At 37.1% G+C, this 26859-nt stretch overlaps 2 protein-coding genes across 4 annotated transcripts in view; one reads left to right on the top strand and one right to left on the bottom strand.

Annotated features, from left to right (window-relative positions):
- Window positions 1–16315, bottom strand: part of LOC129453258 (C->U-editing enzyme APOBEC-2) — a 33182-nt gene extending 16867 nt beyond the window's left edge. For both annotated transcript variants that reach the window (XM_055217405.2, XM_055217406.2), the window contains exon 1: window positions 16264–16315. In XM_055217405.2, the coding sequence (XP_055073380.2) occupies window positions 16264–16300 (37 nt within the window). In that variant the 5' untranslated portion in view covers window positions 16301–16315. The remainder of the gene's footprint in view (window positions 1–16263) is intronic.
- On the top strand, window positions 12250–26831 carry LOC141363006 (G-protein coupled receptor 37-like 1). Of its 2 annotated transcripts, none has more exons than XM_073865434.1 (2): window positions 12250–12443; window positions 23783–26831. In XM_073865434.1, the coding sequence occupies exons 1-2, from the start codon at window positions 12411–12413 to the stop codon at window positions 24695–24697; spliced, it is 948 nt and encodes a 315-aa protein (XP_073721535.1). In that variant the 5' UTR covers window positions 12250–12410; the 3' UTR covers window positions 24698–26831. The 2 variants fall into 2 exon arrangements, with proteins under 2 accessions (XP_073721535.1, XP_073721534.1); XM_073865433.1 differs by lacking the exon at window positions 12250–12443 and adding an exon at window positions 20759–21153.
- The last annotated feature ends 28 nt before the right edge of the window (window positions 26832–26859 follow it).

Genomic DNA, 26859 nt, shown 5'->3' with positions numbered 1-26859 from the left:
TCTCGGTTATCGCCCCCAAATATAAAGAGTTATCGGTTATCGGACAAAATTTCCATATCGGTGCATCCCTAATCTATACAAAGTTATTTTATATATAGTCATATATATGTAACAGACTTTTATTCTGCTATAGATTAATTGCGATTAATCGTTATGAATCCCTAGTACAGATAGTATGCAAATCAGGAAAAAACCCTGAATTAACCTTTGAACGTAAAACACAAAAAGGAACTTACACAGTGACCAAAAATCTCACACAAATTATAGTTTAACCTTTTCTTTCAACTTTGCACGCACTGTTTATCCTCTCAACTGTGTAAATAAACTGCGCCTACTTCACTATCCTCTCCAAATCATCCATTTCAAACATTCCAGTTACACAAACCTTCTAATAAAACGTAACAATCCTTAAACCAGACACAGACAATCACACAAGCAGTGTTTCAGTGAGTGTTGTATTGTGCTGATGTTGCAGTCACAGCATTTGATAAGAAACAATGAGATCAAGTTATTCAGACACACCCATCTCTGATCTCTGCTTATATCACTTCTACAGGAAGTCACACCAACATTTCCTGACATCACATTAAAAATCATCTACACATCACAATACAACTGAATCAGACAACATGAACAACGCTACACACGTTACTCCCTGGGGACATTCATATTTCACAGCAGTTTCACTTTCACAGAAACTTCATAACTAGCATACAAAGCTAACATTTGCATAAATGAACAGTTCCATGAGAGATGTTGAAGTTCATATTGAGGGTTGAATGAAAACGTACTTTGAGATCTTAATAATCCAGAACTAACCTAAATCTTTTTTTCCCCTTTAACACAAAAATCTAACAGACTTTAGCAGTCTCATGTCTGCAAAATTACATGCTTACCATCATGAGTGTGTGTGTCTGTGTGTGTGTGTGTGTGTTTGTGTGTGTGTGTGTGTGTGCGTATTATGTTGTGTAGTAACAGGTCTGATTTACCTCATCACTATTATTGTATGTGTCCTGAATTTCCAGAATTGAGAAACACAGCAGGAATGATACTGGCCATAAAAGACGCACAAACACCTGAACGCAAAGGCACACACCTGAACGCAAAGGCACACATCTGAACCCATGAGTTGCACGTGTACGTAAGCTCTTAAATGCTTTGACTGGAAATAAGTCATATATAATGTTGGTCATTTAGATGTCCTGGCTGCAGGTGTAATAAACATCATTTATGATCAGATGTCTCTTGTGCAACTGATGCTTTCCCACATGTGAGATATAATATCTGTCAACACTGATCTGATATCAGTTGTTTTATGATCCTGTTGATATTATTGTGACCGAACAAAATGACCTGCTTCTGTAAAACTGATAATCACATACTAAACTAACAGAGACAAACATATTATCCCTACATATCTATCTATCTATCTAGGCAAGAAAAAGTATGTGAACCTTTGGGAATTTCATCTTAGATTTTCATCATAGATTTTTATCTAAGTCAAGGGTATTGAAAAACATAATGTGTCTAAAAATAATTACACAAAAAATCTGATCTTTCATGTCTTTATTGAACGCACTCATTCAACATTGAAAATGTAAGTGGAAAAAGTAAGTGAACCCTTCACATTAATAACTGGTTGACCGGCAGCAATAACCTTAATCAGGGGCTTCCTGTAGCTGTGGATCAGACCTACACATGGATGTTTATTAACTGATAATTTTAGCCCATTCTTCCTGGCAGAACTGCTTTATCTTTGTCATTATGTGTTTGGCCCTTCTTCAAATCAATCCATAGCATCTCTATTGTGTTGAGGTCTGGGCTCTGACTCCAGAAGGAGGATTTAGTTTTTCTGAAGCCATTCTGTTGTGGACTTGCTCGTGTGTTTTGGGTCGTTGTCCTGTTGCATCATCCTTCTACACAGTTTCAGCTTCATTATCCTGAAGAATTGTCTGTTATATTTGGGAATTCATCTTCCCCACAATGATGGCCAGGCCCTGATGCAGCAAAGCAGGTTCAAATCATGATGTTTCCTCACCCATACAGTTGGGATGATGTTTTCATGATGATATGCCGTGCCCTTTCTACGCCTGATGTAGCGCTGTGTGTTTTTCCAAATAGCTTAATCTTAGTTTCATCAGTCCACAAAACTTCAGGTGTGCAGCAATGTTCTTTTAGTAAGCAGCGGCGTGGTGTCCTACCGTGGATAACCTGCTTGTTCAGTGTTTTACGTATTGTAGATTCATTAGGGGTCAAGCACCGAAGGTGCTGAGACACCTATTGTTATTGTCAGTATTATTATTAGGGGTCAAGCACCGAAGGTGCTGAGACACCTATTGTTTCTGTTAGTATTATTAGGGGTCAAGCACCGAAGGTGCTGTGACACCTATTGGAATTGTTAGTATTATTATTATTATTATTCTGCTTCCTCTTCTTAGCCATAGGCGTCTATGGCAGCCCTATAACCCGTACATAGGAAAATGATGAAATTTGGGACAGTTGTAGTGGTGGTCTTAAAAAGTCATGTGACCAAAAATGGGGTCTCTAGTACTAACTCTATAGCGCCACCAGCAGTGCAAAAATTCAATGTTCAAATGGTTATAACTGCTGATCCGCTTGATCTATGAAAATTCTACTTAGTACACGTGATTGCTCTCCTCATGCTTGTTGTTTTTAATACCTTACAGTAAAACTCCACCCATTACAGTAGCGGCCATTTTGAAATGTACAGTATTTCGTTTTTTCGCTACTCCTCCTTCAAATGTGGTTCAATTCTTATGAGATTTGGCACAGATGATCTTTGGAGTGAGCCGCATAGAAATGACCGAACAGAATTTTGATTTTTATCTTTGTTCAAAAGTAATAAATGAGCAAACTTAACGAGGTTGACGCAAAAATGGTTCTGAAGCTGTAGCTCAGTCATTCTTTGATCAATTGCAATGAAATTTGGTACACTTCATGTGGACCATGAACTTGGGGTCCATGCCAAATTTGGTGACAGCGCCACCTATGGGTCATGAGATAATAAAATAGGCTATTTTTGCCCATAACTTCTGAACTGTTTGTCAGAAAATTATGATCTTGATGTCTATGGATTGCTCACTTCATGCCGCATCTGTCGATGTGAATTATGCCGTGTTTGACCAAACCGCCTGTCCGCCATTTTGAAATTTCAAATAAATTGTTATATTTTTTTAACTATTGGACATATCCGCGCAAAAAATGGTAAGGAGCTTCGACATGATATCCTGAAGGTACCTGGGAAGTCAGAGTACAGCGCCACCTAGGGGTTATAAACTATAACAGTTCTTATTGAACTGCTTATAACTTCTGAATACATTGTCTGATATACATTTTCTTTGTGAAATTGTATTCACTGTTTTATGCCGATCGCAACGATACCTTGTTTGTCATTTTCCAACATTAAGTTCAGGTGTTTTTGTAAGGCATATGGTAAATTATTTTTTCGCTACTCCTTTTACAAATTTTGTGTATTTTATGTCAGGTTCTGCTCGTATAATGTTTGGAGCAATCCGCACAGATGTGACCGAACAGATTTTTGATATTCTGTTGTCTTTCTTAGAAATACCACTCTAAAGTTTACCGTGCCTGTGACGTTGTCTATTTGTCATAGTAATAAATTAATGTGACTGTATATTACATTGTATAGCATCACTATACATAATGATCTGCTTGTCTTCAATTTCACTTGAACTCATGTACATTGTATTTCTGTTATTTCTACTTCTGCTGTGTCAATTCTGCATCTTTGGTGATTGACATGTTAATCCTTTCAGCTCTCTAATCTCTTGTCTGCTGCCTCATGAACTGTGTCAACTGAGTGGCGCATCTAGTTAAACCACATGCATTGAGATTCTGAGTTCCTGGGTTTGAATCCCACCTGAGTCATGACGTTTTGTTCTTCCTCATCAATTCTTCTCAACCTGTCTGTAGTTCACATGTGTTCTATTTTTCCATGTTTGCTGTTGTTGCTCTGCATTGTGGTGCTTCTTGCTGTGCTTTGTGTGCTTGCTGTGCTTTGTGTGCTTGCTGTGCTTTGTGTGCTTGCTGTGCTTTGTGAGCTTGCTGTGGTTTGTGTGCCTGCTGTGATTTGTGTGCTTGCTGTGCTTTGTGTGCCTGCTGTGCTTTGTGTGCTTGCTGTGCTTTGTGTACTTGCTGTGCTTTGTGTATTTGCTGTGCTTTGTGTGCTTGCTGTGCTTTGTGAGCTTGCTGTGCTTTGTGTAATTGCTGTGCTTTGTGTTCTTGCTGTGCTTTGTGTGCTTGCTGTGATTTGTGAGCTTGCTGTGCTTTGTGTGCTTTGTGAGCTTGCTGTGCTTTGTGTGCTTGCTGTGCTTTGTGTGCTTGCTGTGCTTTGTGAGCTTGCTGTGCTTTGTGTGCCTGCTGTGATTTGTGTAATTGCTGTGCTTTGTGTGCTTGCTGTGCATTGTGAGCTTGCTGTGCTTTGTGTGCTTGCTGTGCTGTGTGTGCATTGCGCCGAAGGTGCTTGACCCCGTGTTGCTGCTTGCAGCTATATTTATTATTATTTTTTTTCCCCAATGGGAGTCTATGGCAGCCCTATGAACCGTACATAGGAAAATGATGAAATTTGGCACAGTTGTAGAGATGGTCATAAATAGTCATGTGACCAAAAATGGGGTCTTTAGCAGTAACTCTATAGCGCCACCAGTAGTCCAAAAATTCAATGTTCAAACTGTTATAATTGGTGAACTATTTGATCTATGAAAATTCTACTTAGTACACGTGATTGCTCTCATCCCGCTTATTGAATTTGATACTTTACAGTAAGACTCCACCCATTACAGTAGCGGCCATTTTGAAATGTACAGTATTTCGTTTTTTCGCTACTCCTCCTTCAAATGTGGTTCAATTCTAATGAGATTTGGCACAGATGATCTTTGGAGTGAGCCGCATAGAAATGACCGAACAGAATTTTGATTTTTATCTTTGTTCAAAAGTAATAAATGCGCAAACTTAACGAGGTTGACGCAAAAATGGTTCTGAAGCTGTAGCTCAGTCATTCTTTGATCAATTGCAATGAAATTTGGTACACGTCATGTCAAGCATAAACTGGGGGACCATGCTGAATCTGGTGACAGCGCCACCTATGGGTCATGAGATATGAAAAAAGGCTATTTTTGCCCATAACTACTGAATTGTTTGTCAGAAAACTATGATTGTGGTGTCTACGGATTCCTTGGCTCATGCCGCATCTGTGGATGTGTATTATGCCGGGATTGACTGGACCGCTTGTCTGCCATTTTGAAATTTCACATAATTCGTTATATTTTTTTAACTATTGGACATATCCGCGCAAAAATTAGTAAGGAGCTTCGACATGATGTCCTGAAGGTACCTGGGAAGTCAGAGTACAGCGCCACCTAGGGGTTATAAACTATAACAGTTCTTATGGAACTGCTTATAACTTCTGAATACTTTGTCTGATATTAATTTCTTTGTGAAATTGTATTCACTGGTTTATGCCGATTGCAACGATACCTCGTTTGTCATTTTCCAACATTCTGTTCATGTGTTATTGTAAAGCATTTGGAACATGATTTTTTCGCTACTCCTTTTACAAATTTTGTTTTATTTATGCCAGGTGCTGCTCGTATAATGTTTGGAGCAATCCGCACAGAAATGACCGAACAGATTTTTGATATTCTGTTCTCTTTCTTAGAAATACCACTCCAAAGTTGACTGTGCCTGTGCCGTTGTCTATTTGTCATAGTAAATTAATGTGACTGTATGTTACATTGTATAGCATTACTATACAGAATGATCTTCTTGTCTTCAATCTCACTTGATCTTTTTGATTCTCATATACATTGTATTTCTGTTAGTTCTGCTCTGCACTGTCAGTTCTGCATCTGTGTTGATTGGCATATGTCAATCCTTGCAGCACCTAAGCTGTTTTTTGCTGCCCTTTGGGCTGTGTTAACTGAGTTGCGCATCTGGTTAACCAGATGCCATGAGATCCTGAGGTCATGGGTTCGAATCCCATGTACAGTAATATTTTGTCTTAACTTTTTTCTCACTTAAGTTTATTGATTTTCATACAATACATTGTATTTCAGTTATTTGTGCTCTCTGTTGTCATTTCTGCACTTTTGGTAATTGCTGGATATAAATGTTTACAGCTCTATATCTCTATTCCATAGGTTGGACACACCAAGTCAGTGGTTTAGTCGTTTACTCAGTGGCGTATGCGGTAACTGCTGTGCCTTGGGAACCTGAGTTCATGAGTTCGAATCCCATGTGCAGTGGTTTTTGTCTTAACTTTTTTTTCTCACTTAAGTTTTGTGATTTTCATACAATACATTGTATTTCAGTTATTTGTGCTCTCTGTTGTCATTTCTGCACTTTTGGTAATTGCTGGATATCAATGTTTACAGCTCTATATCTCTATTCTATAGCTTGGACAAACCAACTCAGTGGTTTAACCGTTTACTCAGTGGCGCATGCGTTAACTGCTATGCTTTGGGAACCTGAGGTCATGGGTTTGAATCCCAGCTCTCACTTTCACTTATTGAGATTTCCTTTTGCGTTTCCTTTAACACGTTCTTCTCGACCTGTCTGGTTTTCCACACGTGTTATATTTTTGCCATCTTTACTGTTGTTGCTCCGCACTGCGGTGATCCTGCTCTGCATTTGCTTTGCTTCGGGTTCGGGCTCTGTATTGCGTGCTTTCTGCGCTTTGCACATTTGCTGCGTCGTGTGGTTTTTGCTGTGCTTTGGGTGCTCATTGCGCTGAAGGTGCTTGACCCCGCAATTGCTGCTTGCAGCTATATTTATTATTTTTCCCCAATGGGAGTCTATGGCAGCCCTATGAACCGTACATAGGAAAATGATGAAATTTGGCACAGTTGTAGAGGTGGTCCTGAAAAGTCAAGTGACCAAAAATGGGGTCTCTAGCACTAACTCTATAGCGCCACCAGCAGTGCAAAAATTAAATGTTCAAATGGTTATAACTGGTGATCCGCTTGATCTATGAAAATTCTACTTAGTACACGTGATTGCTCTCCTCATGCTTATTGTTTTTAATACCTTACAGTAAAACTCCACCCATTACAGTAGCGGCCATTTTGAAATGTACAGTATTTCGTTTTTTCGCTACTCCTCCTTCAAATGTGGTTCAATTCTTATGAGATTTGGCACAGGTGATCTTTGGAGTGAGCCGCACAGAAATGACCAAACAGAATTTTGATAGTTGTCTTTGTTCAAAAGTAATAAATGCGCAAACTTAACGAGGTTGACGCAAAAATGGTTCTGAAGCTGTAGCTCAGTCATTCTTTGATCAATTGAAATGAAATTTGGTACACTTCATGTGGACCATGAACTTGGGGTCCATGCCAAATTTGGTGACAGCGCCACCTATGGGTCATGAGATATGAAAATAGGCTATTTTTGCCCATAACTTCTGAACTGTTTGTCAGAAAATTATGATCTTGATGTCTATGGATTGCTTACCTCATGCCGCATATGTCGATGTGTATTATGCCGGGTTTGACCGAACCGCCTGTCCGCCATTTTGAAATTTCACATAATTTGTTATATTTTTTGAACTATTGGACATATCAGTGCAAAAATTAGTAAGGAGCTTCGACATGATGTCCTGAAGGTACCTGGGAAGTCAGACTACAGCGCCACCTAGGGGTTATAAACTATAACAGTTCTCATGGAACTGCTTTTAACCTCTGAATACTTTGTCTGATATAAATTTCTTTGTGAAATTGTATTCACTGGTTTATGCCGATTGCAACGATACCTCGTTTGTCATTTTCCAACATTCTGTTCATGTGTTATTGTAAAGCATATGGTAGATGATTTTTTCGCTACTCCTTTTACAAATGTTGTTTATTTTATGCCAGGTACTGCTCGTATAATGTTTGGAGCAATCCGCACAGAAATGACCGAACAGATTTTTGATATTCTTTTCTCTTTCTTAGAAATACCACTCCAAAGTTGACCGTGCCTGTGACGTTGTCTATTTGTCATAGTAAATTAATGTGACTGTATATTACATTGTATAGCATTACTATACAGAATGATGTTCTTGTCTTCAATCTCATTTGAGCTTTTTGATTCTCATATACATTGTATTTCTGATAGTTCTGCTCTGCACTGTCAGTTCTGCATCTGTGTTGATTGGCATATGTCAATCCTTGAAGCACCTAAGCTGTTTTTTTGCTGCCCCTTCAGCTGTGTTAACTGAGTTGCGCATCTGGTTAATCACATGCCATGAGATTCTGAGGTCATGGGTTCGAATCTCATGTGCAGTGGTATTTTGTTTTGTGATTCTCATACTATACATTGTATTTCAGTTATTTGTGCTCTCTGTTGTCATTTCTACACTTTTGGTAATTGCTGGATATCAATGTTTATAGCTGTAAAGCTGTATTCTATAGCTTGGACACACCAAATCAGTGGTTTAATCGTTTACTCAGTGGCGCATGCGGTTAGTGCCATGCTTTGGGAACCTGAGGTCATGGGTTCAAATCCCAGCTCTTACTTTCACTTATTGAGATTTCCTTTTGTGTTCCCTTAAACACGTTCTTCTCGACCTGTCTGGTTTTACACACGTGTTATATTTTGCCATCTTTTCTGTTGTTGCTCCGCACTGCAGTGGTTCTGCTCTGCATTTGCTTTGCTTCTGGTTAGGGCTCTGTATTGCGTGCTTTCTGCGCTTTGCGCATTGGCTGCGTCGTGCGGTTTTTGCTGTGCTTTGGGTCCTCATTGCGCTGAAGGTGCTTGACCCCGCAATTGCTGCTTGCAGCTATATTTAACATTGATGTTGGCAAGTTCGTATTATCTTAACCAGACTACAGGTGTGTTTAAACCTGACTACAATGAGCTTTTGAGGTCATTAACTCAAGGGTTCACATACTTTTTCCACAAGCACTATGACGTTTTTTGGTTAAGACATGAAATGAAGACATGAAAGATCTGTCTGTCTATCTGTCTGTCTGTCTGTCTATCTATCTATCAAAAGAATTATGTTATTGTTAGTATTTATTACTGCATTGACGTCAGTATTTATGCGTCTTTATTGACTAGTTGTCAGGTATTGTTTTTAAATATTTTCAAGCATGAAACATTTCAGGTTGTTGTGACAGAAGAAGAAGAACACACCCACAGACACACCAGCAAACAACAGCTATAATAGGAAATATCCATTCAAATCTCAGTTTAAATGCACCAAATACAATGCAAAAAACTTAATTTCTTACTTACTATTTTTGTCTTATTTTCAAAACAAATATCAAAAAATTCTTTAAACGAGATGCAATTTCTTGATGAGCAAATAAGTCTAGTTTTAAAAACAATTTAAGTGAATTTGTGCTTTATAAATTAGTGATGCACCTATCGGCCACCGATATTTATCGGCCGATTTTTGATGAATTTGAAACCATCGGCATATCGGCAATAGCACGAGAAAGGCAGATACCGATTGTTTATAAATTAACTGCATAAAGGCAATGAGTTGCATGTCTGTTGTTCAATTAAAATGATTTAATGTTCTGGTGTGCACTATACTTAAGCACAGACAGAAAACCTTTGTTGAGCTGGCTCAAATGTCTTGGACAATAAAAGAAACAGACTGCACTTTAGAAGCGGAAAAGAAGTCCAACTTTTATTGAAGTAGCAATATTTATATGGCCAGTTGAATGTTAATTAGATCCAATCCTTGTTCAGTAAAAATAATTTGATGCAGAAATAAACTAGCTAATAGACCAACTGTATAGTATTGTATACAAGTGTTTAATATCGTTATCGGCCAAAAGTTGTCTGTTTAAATCGGTATCTGTATCGGCCCAAAAAAATCCTATCGGTGCATCCCTATTATAAATGAATTGTTTTATGCACAAATTTACTTACATTTGATATGTTTTGTCTAAAAACTAGACTTATTTTCGTGCACATCAAGAATTTTTAAATATTAATTGATTGAATTAATTGATAAAATAATATCCTATAATTTGACATAAGAAAGTAAAACAAGCTGTTATTGGGCACTGGGTGTTTGGTTTTTATTTGAATATTTATTTATAAATGTTTATTTAGTTTCATCCAATTTCTATATGTCTCTAATTTATCATTATTACGTTTGGCCTCAATCACCAAGACTGCTTTCTCAATATTAGCATTAGCATTAGCATTAACATGTGTGTGTCCGAGTGTAAAGAAGCTCATTCATGTACTAACTTTAAACCCTCACAAGTAACCGCTGGTTTATTGTCTGATACACACAGTTTGATCTGTAAGCGTCACATGAACAACACTCCTGAACTCAGTTTTATCTGAATACATCTTAAATAAAAACGTACAAATCTCACAAAATAACATACATCGATGCGTTTTAACTGTAGATGAAATAAGGGTCAAAGGTTACATGCTTGAAGTTTAACATTAAGCTATTGAGATCATTGAAGTGAATAGTAAACTTGGGCAGGGCGGCATATTTCTGTGTGGATATTAATAGAGTACAGCAGCGTGTCTTTACCGTAAACGCTCTTTATCATAAAGATAAAAGACTTGTGAAGGTGGTAAACATACGGACACAGGAGACGCAGGGGTATAGGGTGACATGTAGGGTGATACTGCTTTGACACTGGACTGTATTGTTGGTTATATTTCCCATGATCCTCCAGGAGGATGTGAACTGAACTGCACACTTTTGGTAAATAGCGAGAGAAGATTCCAGTACTGGGTCATAATCTGCGCAACATGACATCACATTCATATCTAAAGAACTAAAATTTAAGCAGAAATGTTTAAAGGGAAAAACAGTACTGGTTTCTGGTGATGCTCTTGTAAAAAAAGTAGCTTCGGTTTAATGATTGTTTTCAGTTGATTTGTGATCTGTTTAAGGGTTAATTGTCGGATTAATATTTGAACCAGAATGATAACAATCACATTAGCAAACGCTGACATCACTCTCCACCAATCCCAGAGCAGACTCCGCCCACAGGGCTTGGTTTACGGGCAGCGCAGACATCATTTCCAGTAAGATACGTGTCTATGTGAAATTCTGGAGCTGTGCCAGATACACCTGTTCAACAGGTATGTGTCGCTCACTGCAGGTGTAAAGTGTCTTTTGTGTGTGCTATACACATTGATTGTTTGTGTGTGTGTGCGCATGAGTTGTGTATAGACAGAAAGCGGTGTGAGGGACATTTGATATATCAATACATCACACTCATATACTTACTGCAGTTTAATTTAGGTCCTATTCATTTCTATTAAGCTGGATTTCTTATTAAGGTTTCTAAAGTGTGGAAGACATAGAGTATAATTATGAATATTAACCAGTTACACCATGATTACTGTAGTAAAACCATGGTTTTGCTGATAGTAATCAATACACCAAAAACCATGGTTACTACACTTTTACCACAAAAAAACATGGTTAATTTTCATAAGGTAGTTTTATATAAAAACATTGCAATAAAATAAACACAGCTTGAATGCACTGTTGCGTTGGATAAAACATATTTCTGGTACTTGAAGTGCACTGATGCATCGTGTGGATTCATGGAAAATGATATTAGCGAATTATGAATAAATCTTCTGTACTCTGCATAGATTTGGTGTAGCTTGTCTATTTAATACTGGTACATTTGACATAATTAAATTGTATTTTGAAATGTTTGTTAGCTGAACTGAATTGAACCGTCAAAGGTTTTGTTGATTGTCATTTCTAAATGAAGTGTGTCTGTGGTGAGTGACAGCTGCTGTTATATAAACATGTGATGTGTCGAGAAAAGACGCCGCTGCTATCTGCGCTATGTTAGAAATGATAAGTTCTGCCAAAACCTCTTCAATTGTTTGTTTTGCAAGTGTTAAAAAAATCTAGAGTATATAATGACTTACATTTATGAAAAAATATAACTATGCTTTTAAACTATATATTTAAAAATACTACTAAAAATGTTTAAGACTAACGTTCATCAGATTTTATTAGATCATGATAATGTTTATTTATAGTTAACGTGTTGATTTTACACCTGTGTGAACATGAATCACCTAAAATGTACTGCAAAAATATCTCAGAAACATAAAGTTAGTTCTGAGAAAACATCTAGCAATATTTGTCTGTCGGTGACACATGCTTTGATATTTTTATTTGACTTGAGTGTCCAAAAACATTTAGCGCCACTATATATTTAAAAACCTAAAAGTCTGTTTGGTTAAATATTGACATGGTGGTTTTAAGTTGGACATACAAACAGAGAGGAATATTTGTCAATCCGATGAACAGATAAACCTACAAATCTGTCTAAATCTGTCTTCCTGCTTGGCAGTGGTGAGGAGGTTTGGTGAAAGACTGGTTAAACTAGAGTCCGGTAAAAAATGGAGCATAACACCAAATCAAACCAGTTTATAATCAGATGACTTGCAACAGAATGTGTGTGAAGTTCAAGGTGAGTTTACACTAACACGCTGCAGAATGATGGAGAGATGTTCATGAATACTCACCCCCTTTAATACAAGTTTATTTGTAATCATTTTATTTTTTAATTGATAAATAACTGCTAAAGCAAACATCACTATTACCACAGCTTGTCTGTAAATTTAGGAAGAAAGCGCACAGTAACTTACTAACAAACATTAGACCACCTTAGTAAATGCATACCACACTACGGCTGCAACTAACGATTAATTTCATAATCGATTAATCGGCCGATTCATTTTCCAACTAATCTGATAAAAACCTAAATATTTACTAAATAAAGCACTAAATGAGGGTATTCATGTGTAGAAGTGTACTTTTAAAAGTGCAAAACACTACTACAGAGGTTTCTGAATATAATCTTTTTTATTTTAATATTTGAGCCTTAAATAAAAAAGCTAATAGTAAAACGTCTTAAAATGTCAACATATATATAAACAAAACATATTGAGTCTTCAGGGATGTGCTGGTGAGGATATTTAGCCACAGATTAATAAAATCATTTTAATTTTCAACTTTAGACTTGATGAGTATTAACATTATTCATTATTAACAAAATAAATAATCCATTATGATATGAAAGTGATATAAATGTGTGGTTACAGTTATAAAAACCTGGATTCCCCCTTACTTTAACACAGATGTTTAGTTTGTATTTCATTACTATTTTTCTGAAAACCCAACAACAATTAAACAAATATAAACTCACTTAAATTAAAGGACGAGATTAAATCTTTATTAAGCAGCATTCTTTTGCGCTTTTGCTTTAGTCTGTAAGGTTTGCCAGATCCCCGTAACAGAATTCAAAATTAGTCCAAAAGCATCCCAATAACTATTTACAACCCAAATACCAGATATCGGCAGATACCGATATTTGGTGTTTATATTAACTTGCATTAACTAAATTCTGAAGATTACATTTATGTTATTCATTTATTTGTTATTCATTCATATAATGACCATTAATATTAAATATTAAACTAGTGATTTTTTTACATTTATTATACACAGAGCTCCAATTCATTGCATGTTCCTTTTTTATTTTGATTGACAGGATATATCAAGACTATCGGCTGTTTTTAAACTATCGTCCGATAGTGTCAAAAATAGCTTTTACCGCATGATACCGATTATTTGGCGATATATCGGTGCATCCCTAATTATTATGCAGTCCTACAACACACTTACAACTCAAAACACCTTAGCAACCAAATAGCGACATACTAATAACCACGTAGACCACCTTAATAAATGCACAGCACCAAACAACTCAAAACAACATCCTAACAACCACTACAAATACACCTATAGCTACACCCTAGTACTGTTAGTGATGAGTTTTGCACCACCTTTGTTTCTTTCAAAATCATAAACAGTACACGGATTAAAAAAATGAATGTTTTAATGTAATTCCTGTGCAAACAATACTTCTTTGAGTCATTTTTAATAAGTTCAACCGAATTTAACGCCCTACTCTATCAAAATCAACAGAGTTCAGGTGCATGTGATCATTAACCAGATAACCCAGTTAATAACCGGTTGGAATGAGAGAAGTATGTTGACCGTAACTGCACCGTGTTTGACTTGAACTTATGTAAGTAACCAGCAGGTCTGGTCGGTCTGGTTTCTCAACAGAAGAATGAAGTCAGTTGCTTTGACAATAGCGGGTCGATGCGCGGCGACACAATGGATCTCGTTTACAGAAAACTTTAATCTGCATGACCTGCTCCACACAAAAACACACAATATTGCACACGCTAAACAAACAGCATTGCCGCACTTTACACACACACACACACACACACACAGAGTTTTAACACTTGTACACATATAGTTGTTGTTGGGTCTCAGGGTTATCAAATTTTCTAAAACCCGTCTTTCTGGGTCCGATCAGAGTGTTTTGTTATACGTCGCAAACATTTGCAGCAGACGTGCAAAATCTCAATGTGAAACCTGCTTCGGCTGCATGCTGCACATATTTCTGCAGAAAAACCGAATCAAGGTTAGGGGATTTTTAAGTGTATGATTATCACAGGTCAACTTTTAACACATGCAATTTATGTTCATTTAGATTTTTACCTCTGGGTATTTCTGAGTTAATCTCTTTTTATTCAGTTTACACTTACTGCAGTTTAGCAAAACACCAACTGGGGTAAAAATTGGTGCACAATGGGGGTGAAAATGATGATGGGATTCAAAATTATTTATGGTAGAAAGTCCTCCAGAAATGAGATTTATATGTGTTTCTCCATTAGATCTGCAGTTTGTAGTTAAAGTAAAGCTGAGAGTCACAACACTTTACTGCCCCACTGTGGTCACACAAACAACACTGTCTACTATAGTTTACCACAGTAAACCTGGTTATAAGGGCTTATCAATGCATTAGACTTGCTTTAATTTTTTTTCTCTTTCTTCATTTATGATGTATACTTCTTGAATATAAATTCATTTGACATATTTAAATGTGTTTACGAACTTTTTGCACTGACTTCGATGTTAAATAATTAAATAAATTCTATTCATATTTATGAACACCTGTACTGGATTTAGGGTAGTCGGGTAGTTTGGGCCAAGGAGACGTTAATTATGAAGTTACGATTATAAAAACTGTATAAAACCGTAGAGCTGCTCTATTATGGACAAAATCATAATCACGGTTATTATTATTTTATTATTAATCATAATCATGGTTATTTTAGGGGGGAACTCAAAACACAGTTATTTTGCTTAAAACACAATCGCGATTTTTTTTTTATTATTACTTTTTTCTGCAAAATTTTAATTATTTAAAACAATTACTAAGTAGCTTTGAAAACATCCATTTATTTAACCATTTTCTAAAGTAAGTGTTGCAATAGGCTACATGTGTATGAGTTTAGTGTAGTGTAGTGTAGTGTAGTGTAGTGTAGTGTAGTGTAGTGTAGTGTAGTGTAGTGTAGTGTAGTGTAGTTTAGTTTAGTGTAGTGTAGTGTAGTGTAGTGTAGTGTAGTGTAGTGTAGTGTAGTGTAGTTTAGTTTAGTGTAGTTTATACATTTATAAAGCACATTTAAAAACAACAGAAGTTGCAACCAAAGTGCTGTGCAACAAAAATAGAGTATAAGTAAAAACCGCAATCCATACAAACAAAGTAACACATAAAATACAAGACTAAGCCTTACAATCACATCTGTCCAGCAGCACGCAATTTATATTTTAATCGCACAATAAATGTTTTACCTCGATGATCTTGTCTTTGTAATTGTTTGAATCAAAAATTTAAAAAAAAACATGATTTATTGCACAGCCCTATAAAACAGGATGTAATTTTTAACAACTGAACGTTTTCAAGAATTTAATTCCGATTAAGAACTGTTATTGTTAATAGAACTTGATGCGTTTTTCTTTATGTGCATGAAACATGAAATAAAATCCTTTGAAAGTGTTTTTATGATGAAGTAAGAGAAAACAATAGAAACAAGCTTGAGTCAGATGAGGACAGACAGATTACAGACTCCTATTTCAGTCAAACATGAATCAAACATCATGAATCAAGACTCAAGTTTCAGTGGTTGTCTAGAAAACACAACAATCATCTCACAATCACAGAGTTTCGATGTCTGTGAAACAACTTAAAGTGTCTGATGAGGGTCTGTCAACATGTTCTCTCTCAATTTAAAAGAAGTCATTTAATCTTGTGCTAAAGAAATACGTTGATAAAATCTAAACCTGTCACAAATGTTTCTTTAGTTAACGTCAAAGTCTGTGAAAATTCATGAAGTTTTGTAAGTGAATATGAGAAGAGCAGTGTTTACCCCGAGGGCTGCTATTAGAGACAGTGAGTATTGTCATGATGGTGTGTCCAAAACGTCACGTCTGAGCCCCGGGGACGACACACCTGGAGGTTATTTTAAGAAACAGATTAGATAAAAATAGCTCCCTCACACAAAAGACTTTACATCCGCGTAATTTTGTTTCTAATTTTAGCAGAGTTTATTAATGGGTTCATCTTGTGATGTCACGGGTAACATTCTTCTTTTGACCCATGAATGTTATGTTTATATATATCTTATACATATCTTAGATTTTTTGGAGAAAACACCTTTTTAAATTACTGGTAGTACTCTGACTGGAACTTTTAGAGGTATTCATATTAATACATCCATTTTAGTAAAGTTACTGCCGTAAAACCACTGATCTACTGGCCTCCCATCATTGTAATGCCCATCAATGTCTGACCAGCAACCACTTCACTTTATTTCTATATTTTTTAATTCTTAATAAATTTTATAGTACATTTTTTTCTAATGGATCACCCAAGTCTACACAGGGACATCCAAAAGCGTTCTTTAACTTTTAATTTCAATTATTAAAACTTTTAATTCACATACATTTTGTATAATATAGTCAATATATCGTATATCTTCTAGGATCAGCTATGTCTGGCTCTCTTTCAAGGTTTTTCCTACAAAGTTTTTGGGTTTTTCCCCATAGGAGTTTTTTCAACCCCTCTGGAGTCAGCTGACATTAGTTAAACTTAGAACTATGTTACATATCTGTACATTAATCCGCTCTCTAGTAGTCGGTTTAATTTAGCCGCTGTACTTTGCTGTCCTCTGATTTTTCGGTGTTTCTCTTGTTTTTATTCATGTAAGTTAAAGGTGCTTTGGAACAATTAAACAATTCTGAAAAGCGCTGTTAATGATTTGTTAACATTACTTAAACATTTTATAACCCACTGAATTGTTAATATACATAGGACAATGTGGTTTCTTTAAAAAAGTATCTGTAATATATTTTAATAACACTATGTTGGACAGATGACAGTCAGTTTAACACGTACAATGTGGAAAAACAAACGTCTTATCTGCTTTTCTGTCTGTTTCAGTGGTGTCACGCGCGTTATCAGACAGATGACTCTGATCAGATTTATTGTGTGTTGAATTATGAGCGTGTGAACGGTACGTGTTTGGATAAGTTAGGCTGGTCAGTCAGATAAAACTCATTTTGGACTGTGGTGGTTTACAGAAGGTTTATAACTCACCGCCGCTCGAACCCGCTGACTGACACTTCCGCTTTCACGCCTTTCGCGCTCAGGTATCGGCCAGCGCAGCGATTGGCTGGAAGTCAACATGGGGGGCGTTCCCGCTCACGAATACCTCTATAAATAACTGTTTACCGTTTTCACACAGTGACGTTTTAAAAGTATGTCTTTAAAATCTTAATATAAAAACTGGACATTAAAAAGAATATGTGATATCGTTTTTAAGACGTTAAAACTGTAAAGTGTTTTAGAGTTTCAGAAACTTACAACATTTAATCATGGTCTGAACAGTATATTACACATATAAATACAACATTTTTTGTGTATGATTAAAGGGATAGTTCATCCAAAAATTAAAAAATATTATTCTGAAAATATTATAATATATTTTGTATTGATTTACTTACTCTCATGTTGTTCTAAACCTGTATGAGTTTTTATTTTATTTTGATGAACACAAAAGAAGATATTTTGATAAATGATGGTAAGCACACAGCTGATTGTAACCATTGACTTCTATAGTAAGAAAAACAAATATTATGGAAGTATTGTGATAAATGATGAAGAACATATTTTGATAAATTATAGAAAGCACTAGTTGTACCCATTGAATTCTATCATATTTGTTTTTCCTACTATGCAAGTCAATTACAATTAGCTGTGTGCTATACCATCATTATCAAAATATCTTCTTTATCATTTATCACAGCACTTTTATAATACTTGATTTCCTATATGGAAGTCAATAGTTACATTTATCAAAATATCTTCCATCAATCATTTATCAAAATAAATCCATACAGGTTAGATCAATGAGGATAAGAAAATGATGACAGAATGTTCATTTTTAAGTGAAATATCCCTTTAAAGAGCACCTATTTCGTTGCTAAAAAACAAGGTTATTTTGTGTATTTGGAATAATAAAATGTGTTTGCGTGGTTTATGGTAAAACAAATTATTTTTCAAAAACCGTAAATTTTTGTAGCTCCAGATTTCACTATCTTCCTGAAATGCACAGAGTTGAAAAGCTCTGTGTCCCTGATTGGCCAGCTAATCTGTACGTTGTGATTGGCCTGAATACCTCTGACATCAACAGGAAATGTGACGCTCCTCACCATGTTTGAAAGATTCGTTCACAATGCAATGCTAACAGGAGTTAACTTAAAGGCTGTAAGTCAAAGTGGGAGGAATTATGATGGGTTATACACCCTCGGAAAATAGTTGCTCTTAGTCTTTAACACAGTGTTTTGTATTTGAAGATAAAATTGGACCCCATACTGCCCACTAGGGGTGCAAATGTCCATTTGTTTGTGTTTTTTATTTTATTTTATTATTATTAATTTAATATTATTTATTGCATTTCCGTTAAACATAACACAAAAAACATGCATCATAACATCGAGAGTATTTTGACTTTACGCAAGTGAAACTTCCCTAATATATTAATAAATTTTAAGTGCAAAATCAACAGCAGAACAGCCAGAGTTATATTCCAGAAAAATAATCATAAAGTCATCTATTACAACTAACTTGTGAAATGTGTCAAAAATCAGCATCCATTTTTTTTTTTTTTTTTTTGTTAAAATATACTGTTTTACTGTTTATATGTGTGCTTTTAGTGTGCGTGTGGTATGACTTTGGCGCCCCCTATGGCAATCTTATGCGTTGCACCTGTTACCTACCCCCCTTTTGCGCCCCTACTGCCCACAAGGGGGCAGATTTTATTCCAGCGTCCCATCATGAATTCAGTGGAAAACTTTTATCAGAGCTGGAGACACCAGAGGAGCGCAAAACTTCATCTGACTTGAGATTCAAAGTCTCTCTCTCTCTCTTCAACATCAGATCATAACCCGGAGCTCATCGCGTTACTTTAACAACTGAACCACTGTATTGCTATCACATAATGATGTTTATTTTATTATTTTGTCTGGTTTTATTCGTTGGGTCAGTGCAGTCGGATAAGCGCACACTGGAGATAAGTCTGATGGAGTCTTCCTCGCCCTCACTGCTGGGTAGGGTTGCCACCTTTCTGAAATGGAAATAAGGAACGGGGGGGGGGGGGGGTGCCTGGGTCCGGTGACATGCCCCCACGAAAGTCAATTTTGAAAAAAATTACCCCTGAAATGAAGACTTCTGATGAAAACAGTGGAAACTAATTAATAAATTTAGATAAATATATTTCATACAACTTCTTAAGCCTAAATATTTAATGAAAAGCAAAGTATGCCTAATAAGTATACAAGACTGAACCACATGTGAAATATAAAGGCAATCATGATCATTTTGCCAACAATGAATGGTTTAGACCCCACCCCCTTTTTAAACCTTGCGCAATCTAAATCCATAATTATTTAATAAGAAACCCATCAGAAATGATTGACACATTGAGACGGGAGGGACCGGGACACAGGAACAGAGGGAGAGCACTGGAGAGATAGTACAGGTTTAGCCTATCTCTTTTAATATAATCACTTTCTTATCAACTATATTTGAGTTTTAAAAATCCACATAATTACATACCATATGAGCCTCTGGAGACGACTGACGATCAAGAACCTTGACATAGCTCCATCCTGTGCCCGCAGTCTCTCCCTCCTCTTGTGATTATCTCCTCATGCGTGCTGCTTTATATCACACACTCCGCCGTGACAACCAGAAAAAACGCGATCGCATATGGTAAAATTGGCCGTGTATTCATTGTCCCTCACGCATTCCAGCCACGGGTAGTCATTTTCTCATTCAATTCTATATTTTTGTGCTCGTTTCTTTTTCGCCGGCTGCTCGGATGCAGTCATTTTTACATTTCCCGCTGTTGTCACTTGTCGTCATCGTTGCTATGATACGCGACATCACATGACTGAAACGACCAATTAAAAGGGCATTCCCTGACGTGGCTGCAGGATGTTAAAAATGCTACGCTGATCATAGATAAACAGAGGGAGACATTACCGCACCGTCAGGGTTTTCTTATACAAATGACGCGGTCTTTGTTCATGGCTGACATATTATAAGCTATGTGTCTGTCATGTATTTGCACTGAATTAATTTTCATAAAATACGGAACAAACTGCGTTCCGTATCAGTTCAATACGGAACAAGAATTTTATGTGTCAAATACGGGACGATTCCGTATTATACGGAACGGTTGGCAACCCTACTGCTGGGTCACCCGAGCTCTTCATCAACCCATCATCATCATCATCACAGGGAGGAAGGAGATGATGATAGTGAAGATCTCACGACCCGCGCACATCACGTCCAGAGAGTCCCACGCGGCTCAAAGCAGAAAGACCGACACGGCCATCGACACCCGAGACCCCATCCCGATCCGGACGGGTTCTTCACAACACCCAGAACTTTCAACGGGTCGCTGCGCGTGCACAACCCGTTATACCCTATGACGGAGGAGTCGTACAGCGCGTACGCGGTGATGCTGCTGGCGCTTATCGTGTTCTCTGTGGGTATCGTGGGGAATCTCGCGCTCATGTGTATCGTCTGGCACAATTATTACCTGAAGAACACGTGGAACTGTGTGCTGGCCAGTCTGGCCCTGTGGGACTTTATGGTTCTGTTCTTCTGTCTGCCTGTGGTGATCTTTAACGAGCTGACCAAGAGAAGACTTATGGGTGATCTCTCATGCAGAATAGTGCCATACGTGGAGGTGTGTCATCCATCCATCCATCTATCTGTCTGTGATCATATCTATCTGTCTGTCTACATCCATACTGTCTGTTTATCTGTCTGTATATCTATGTGTTTGTAATTTGGTTTTTATTAATATCTGGCTGTCTGTCTATCCATCCATCCATCCATCTGCTACCTGCTAGACCCAACGATATATCGAAATCCAAACGATCGTAACTAGCGGCATATCGCGGTATGTCAACGGTAACTGGGGAGAGGTTTTTTTCAAATGTACAAGTAGTTTTTTTACATATCTCTTTGTCTGTGTGTTTTCTGTCTGTTAGTTTATATCTATATCTTTCTGTCTGTCTATACATCCATCTGGCTACCTGTTAGATTCAAAATATATCGAAAACCGAGCTAATATAGTAAACGGTCATATCACAATTGAGAGTTGAGATAACAGAGTTGTGTGGGTTTTTTTTTTTTTACAAATAAAAGGTCTGTCTGTCTGTCTTTGCATCTATCGTTAAATTGGCATGCATATAGCAATTTTTCGCCATAACCGAATTAATTTGTATTTTTTGCAAATTTACAATTTTTTTCTCGATCTGTCTGTCTGTCTGTTTATCTGTCTGTCTGTCTGTCTGTCTGTCTGTCTGTTTATCTGTCTGTCTGTCTGTCTGTCTGTGCATCTGTCGTTAAATTGGCATGCATATAGCAATTTTTCGCCATGACCGAATTAATTTGTCTTTTTTGCAAATTTCCATTTTTTTTCTTGATCTGTCTGTCTGTCTGTTTATCTGTCTGTCTGTCTGTCTGTCTGTCTGTCTGTTTATCTGTCTGTCTGTCTGTCTGTCTATGCATCTATTGTTAAATTGGCATGCATATAGCAATTATTTGCGATAACCGAATTAATTTGTATTTTTTGCAAATTTACAAATTTTTTTCTCGATCTGTCTGTCTGTCTGTCTGTCTGTCTGTCTGTCTGTTTGTTTGTTTGTTTGTCTGTCTGGCTGGCCGGCTGTCTATGCATTTATTGTTAAATTGGCATGCATATAGCAATTATTCGCAATAACCGAATTAATTTGTATTTTTTGCAAATGTAAAATCTGTCTGTCTGTCTGTCTGTTTGTCTGTCTGTCTGTTCATGCATCTATTGTTAAATTGGCATGCATATAGCAATTATTCACGATAATCTGATTAATTTGTATTTTTTGCAAATTTCCTTTTTTTTCTTGATCTGTCTGTCTGTCTGTTTGTCTGTCTGTCTGTCTGTCTATGCATCTATTGTTAAATTGGCATGCATATAGCAATTATTCACGATAATCTGATTAATTTGTATTTTTTGCAAATTTCCTTTTTTTTCTTGATCTGTCTGTCTGTCTGTCTGTCTGTCTGTCTGTTTGTCTGTCTGTCTGTCTGTCTGTCTATGCATCTATTGTTAAATTGGCATGCATATAGCAATTATTCGCGATAACCGAATTAATTTGTATTTTTTGCAAATTTACAATTTTTTCCTCGATCTGTCTGTCTGTCTGTCTGTCTGTCTGTCTGTCTGTCTGTCTGTCTGTCTGTCTGTCTGTCTGTCTGTTTGTCTGTCTGTCTGTCTGTCTATGCATGTATTGTTAAATTGGCGTGCATATAGCAATTATTCGCGATAACCAAATTAATTTGTATTTTTTGCAAATTTACAATTTTTTTCTCAATCTGTCTGTCTGTTTGTCTGTCTGTCTGTCTGTCTGTCTGTCTGTCTGTCTGACTAACTGTGTTTTCCTTTTGTGTTTGTTTCTATTCATATCTGTCTGTCTATCTGTTTTTAAATTGATGTAAATATCACGCACGTGTATCTGTCTATCTGTCTGTCTGTCTATCTATCGTTTTATCTGTCTGTCTGTCTGTGTTTTCTGTTGGTGTTGGTTTATGTCTATATCTGTTTGTCTGTCTATCCATCCATCTATCTGAGATCCAAGATATATTGAAAGCAGCATAGATAACCGAGTTAGCATTAGGGTTAGTTTGTTGTTGTTGTTTTTACAAATTTACACTTTTTTACCTTTCTATCTATGTGTCTGTCTATCTGTACGTCCATCCATCTATCTTTTAATTGGTGCAAATATTGTGTGTGTGCCTAACGCAATTACTCTATTATTATACTACTAATAACCAAATGGTGGTTTTTGTATTCACACGTTTTTTCCACATATTTGTCTATCTATCCACCCATCACACATGTGTGATTTGCAGTCTTTCTGGATAATGCTAGTGTATTAAAATGTCGTGTTGTAATCAATCACAGTGTGTTGCAGTAGTTTGTTGAGTTTATTTGAACGGTTGCTGTGTATAGCAGCAGCTCTTGTGATGTAAATGAGACTTCTGGGTAATTAGCGGCACTAATCGCACTCATTAGTCTGTTGAATAAACCTTTAGTGGTATTGAGTGTGTGTTTAAAGACAGGAGTGTGTATACTGAGAGTGTGTTTGTGTGCTTGTCGACCTACATCTGCTCCTAATATTAATCTCTGTGTCATTTGATCTGACAGTGAAGGCAATGGTAGTATAGTAATACTTTTGTAGTAACTTATCACCATGGTAACATCCAACCCCAAAAATGTTTCATTATCACGGTCTGCTTTGTGTTATTTAATGTTTGTTTATGTGTTTAAGGTGACATCACTCGGTGTGACCACGTTCTCTCTGTGCGCTCTCAGCATCGATCGTTTCCACACGGTGACCAGCGTCCAGCCCCGTCCACGGCAGATCGAGCCCTGTCAGTCTATCCTGGCCAAACTGTCTGTGATCTGGATCGGGTCTCTGGTCCTGGCGGCTCCAGAGCTGCTGATGTGGCAGCTGGTACAGGAAGTTTCTCCTCGGACGGGTCTTCCGGTGGATTCCTGCAGTCAAGAGCCGTCTGCGAACCTCCCTGAGATGCTGTACTCGCTCGTGCTGACTTACCATCAGGCCAGAATGTGGTGGACCTTCGGCTGTTTCTTCTGTTTGCCTCTGCTCTTCACCGCCGCCTGTCAGCTGCTCACGCGACACGTGACGGATGAAAACGCCAAAACCAAGCATGCACGACCATCATCAACCTCCTCTTCATCCACATCATCGTCTTCATCTCCGAAAAAACAGCAGCAGCGACGCGAGCGCCAGATGATGCGTACGGTAGTGACGTTGGCGGCCGTGTACGCCGCGTGCAGTTTACCAGAAAACGCTTGGAATATCGTGCTAGCCTCCGCAGGCATCGAAGTGGGTGTGGCCACGCGGGCGTTACTAGCTCTCATTGGTCAGTTCCTGTTGTTTGTGCGTGCAGGTGCCACGCCCGTTTTGCTGTTGTGCCTTTGTCGATCTCTTGGACGTGGTTTCATGGACTGTTGCTGCTGTTGTTGCGATGAATGCACGCCTGACCCATCTTCTTCATCAACAGCATCATCTGGTACCACCAACGCTACGGCCGTCTCATCCTTGCCTTCGTCTCTTGTGTCCGTCAGGGAGGATAAGCTAAAGATCGTTTCAGGAGCAATGTTTTTTGATAAAGTTAAGGACGGTCCTGCCGAGTTGATTATCGGTACACCATGCTGAACGTGCCAGAACTTTCTTCTGATCAGAAGCTGCTGGGCTCCAGTACTAAATCAGTGATCATTTATCCAAACTGTGAATGATTTAAGCTCCACAGCTTACATTGTGACGGAATAGTTCACCCACTTCTGTGGAAAATCATTATTAGTTGGGATGCACCAATATATCGGTCTATAATCGGTAGATAAACGCAAATTTTTCCACTAAGTTTTGAATTGAAGCTTGTACACTCTGCACTTCTAGGATTTCAGAGCATAAGAATGTAAACAAAGAGTAACATGAAAACTATTGGTATGTGTCGATACTGGTAGATGCCATTCTAATTGTGCGTTCACACCAGACGCAAATTAAGTGAATAAATCGCGCTTTTCGCACGTAATTGGACACTTGAACATTTTGACTTCTCTATCGCATCTTTGCATTGACTTTGCATTGAATATAAATCACTCGCGCTTAACGCTTCATTCTCATTTGGTGTGAACGCTTCATAAGTAATCGGTATCGGCACAGATATATTGTTGAGGTGCATCTTTAATTATTACAGTAACTCATGGTCTATATTCATGATCAGAATACTCTTTGTGTCTGCCACTGGCCGATCAGATCCTGGTCCAAACCCATATTGACTCAGTGTTAGGAAATCAATACACACTTTATACATATCTATACATACAGTCAAACCAAAAATGATTCAGAAACCAGATAACATTTTTGATATTTTTTTACAAGTGGGTGCAGGTAAGCATATTATACCCAAAAATTCTTCATACCAGTAAAACTGATAAAAATTTGGGACCCAAAATTACACTTTGGGTGACTTTGACTTGACCATTTTGCTTAAGCGCAATGCAACCTTTTTACACCACAGACTGAACAAAATTAAGGATTGCTTGGTTGCCCTAAATTGTGTACTTGTATCTAACACATATATTCAACCTTCTTTAATTTATTCAGTCCAACAGATAGATGCCCAAAACAAGTCAAATATTAAAAAAGATCATGTCACCATTATATAAACTATAGCGAATAAACTGTGATAATGTGAGAAATGTTGAAGGTGTCTGAATAAATTTTGGTTCGACTGTATATGGTTTATACATATTAAGCTGCGATATGAATATAAATATCCTGGGAGTGTATAAATATTCTACATAACCTACATTTCACTGCAAGTTGTATCACTGTGCGTATGAAAAATAAACACTTGAACTTTATAAATGTATGTCAATTTTAATATCCATAAATTTATGTACAGCATTTATATTGTGTGAAATATAAGGTAGACGTTTATTTCTGGTTATACCACGGGCTGTTGAATGCTTTATTCTGATTGGTTGAGAAATGTTTCACAGGTGTTGATTATTTTTCTATAAACACACACCTGATCTGTCAAATGTCTTTTAATAACCAGCAGAGCAATGTTTTTGGTAACTGTGGTATAAGAGGAATAATTGACTCTGGTCCTTTGAATTATTTTACAATAATGCACACTCGCGCTGTAACTCCACTTTGCGTCGTGCCGCTTTATCACCTTGTCTGTGCATTATTTTCTAATAATTCAACAGCCCGTCATCAATTATTCCTTATGTAAAGTATTTGAAATGTCCATGTTTATAATAAAAACAATGCTTTGTATTTTGTATGAATACATAAAACTGAACAATTGTAACTAGGTGTAAATGTATTTGTTTTGTATTAATAACTAATAGTTTGTTTATGTGTAAATATTGTACTGCTGGATGGACCGTCAAGCACACTTGAAAACATTTCAATGCATTTTTTCTGCACTTATTTTCGCCTTATTATTCAATCGTATGTCGTTTTTAAAGAACATGTATAGAGAATATGGATTGAGAAACGGCCTCTTCAGATGAACTTTTATGGCTGAGAACATGATTTCTGGATGATGATTATTATCAGACACACATATCAAAGACTGTCTGACTCTCTGTCTGATGTCAATCTGCTGACCTGTGCCAGTTATAGGAAAATAATACACATAGACTTTAACACGTTATTTAGAGTATGATTATTATAATAGCTAATGAAGATGATGTAGCTGAACAGATCAGATCAGATTTTTTGTATCTTTTATACTTGGTCGCATTCAGCCAATAAAAGAGTTTGAAATCTTTTACAGTTGAGTATGCGAGTGATGTTAATGG

The sequence above is a fragment of the Misgurnus anguillicaudatus genome, unplaced genomic scaffold (genome assembly GCF_027580225.2).
Source record: "Misgurnus anguillicaudatus unplaced genomic scaffold, ASM2758022v2 HiC_scaffold_31, whole genome shotgun sequence".
Classification (NCBI taxonomy): Eukaryota; Metazoa; Chordata; class Actinopteri; order Cypriniformes; family Cobitidae; genus Misgurnus; species Misgurnus anguillicaudatus.
This window is presented reverse-complemented; position numbering and strand designations above follow the sequence as displayed.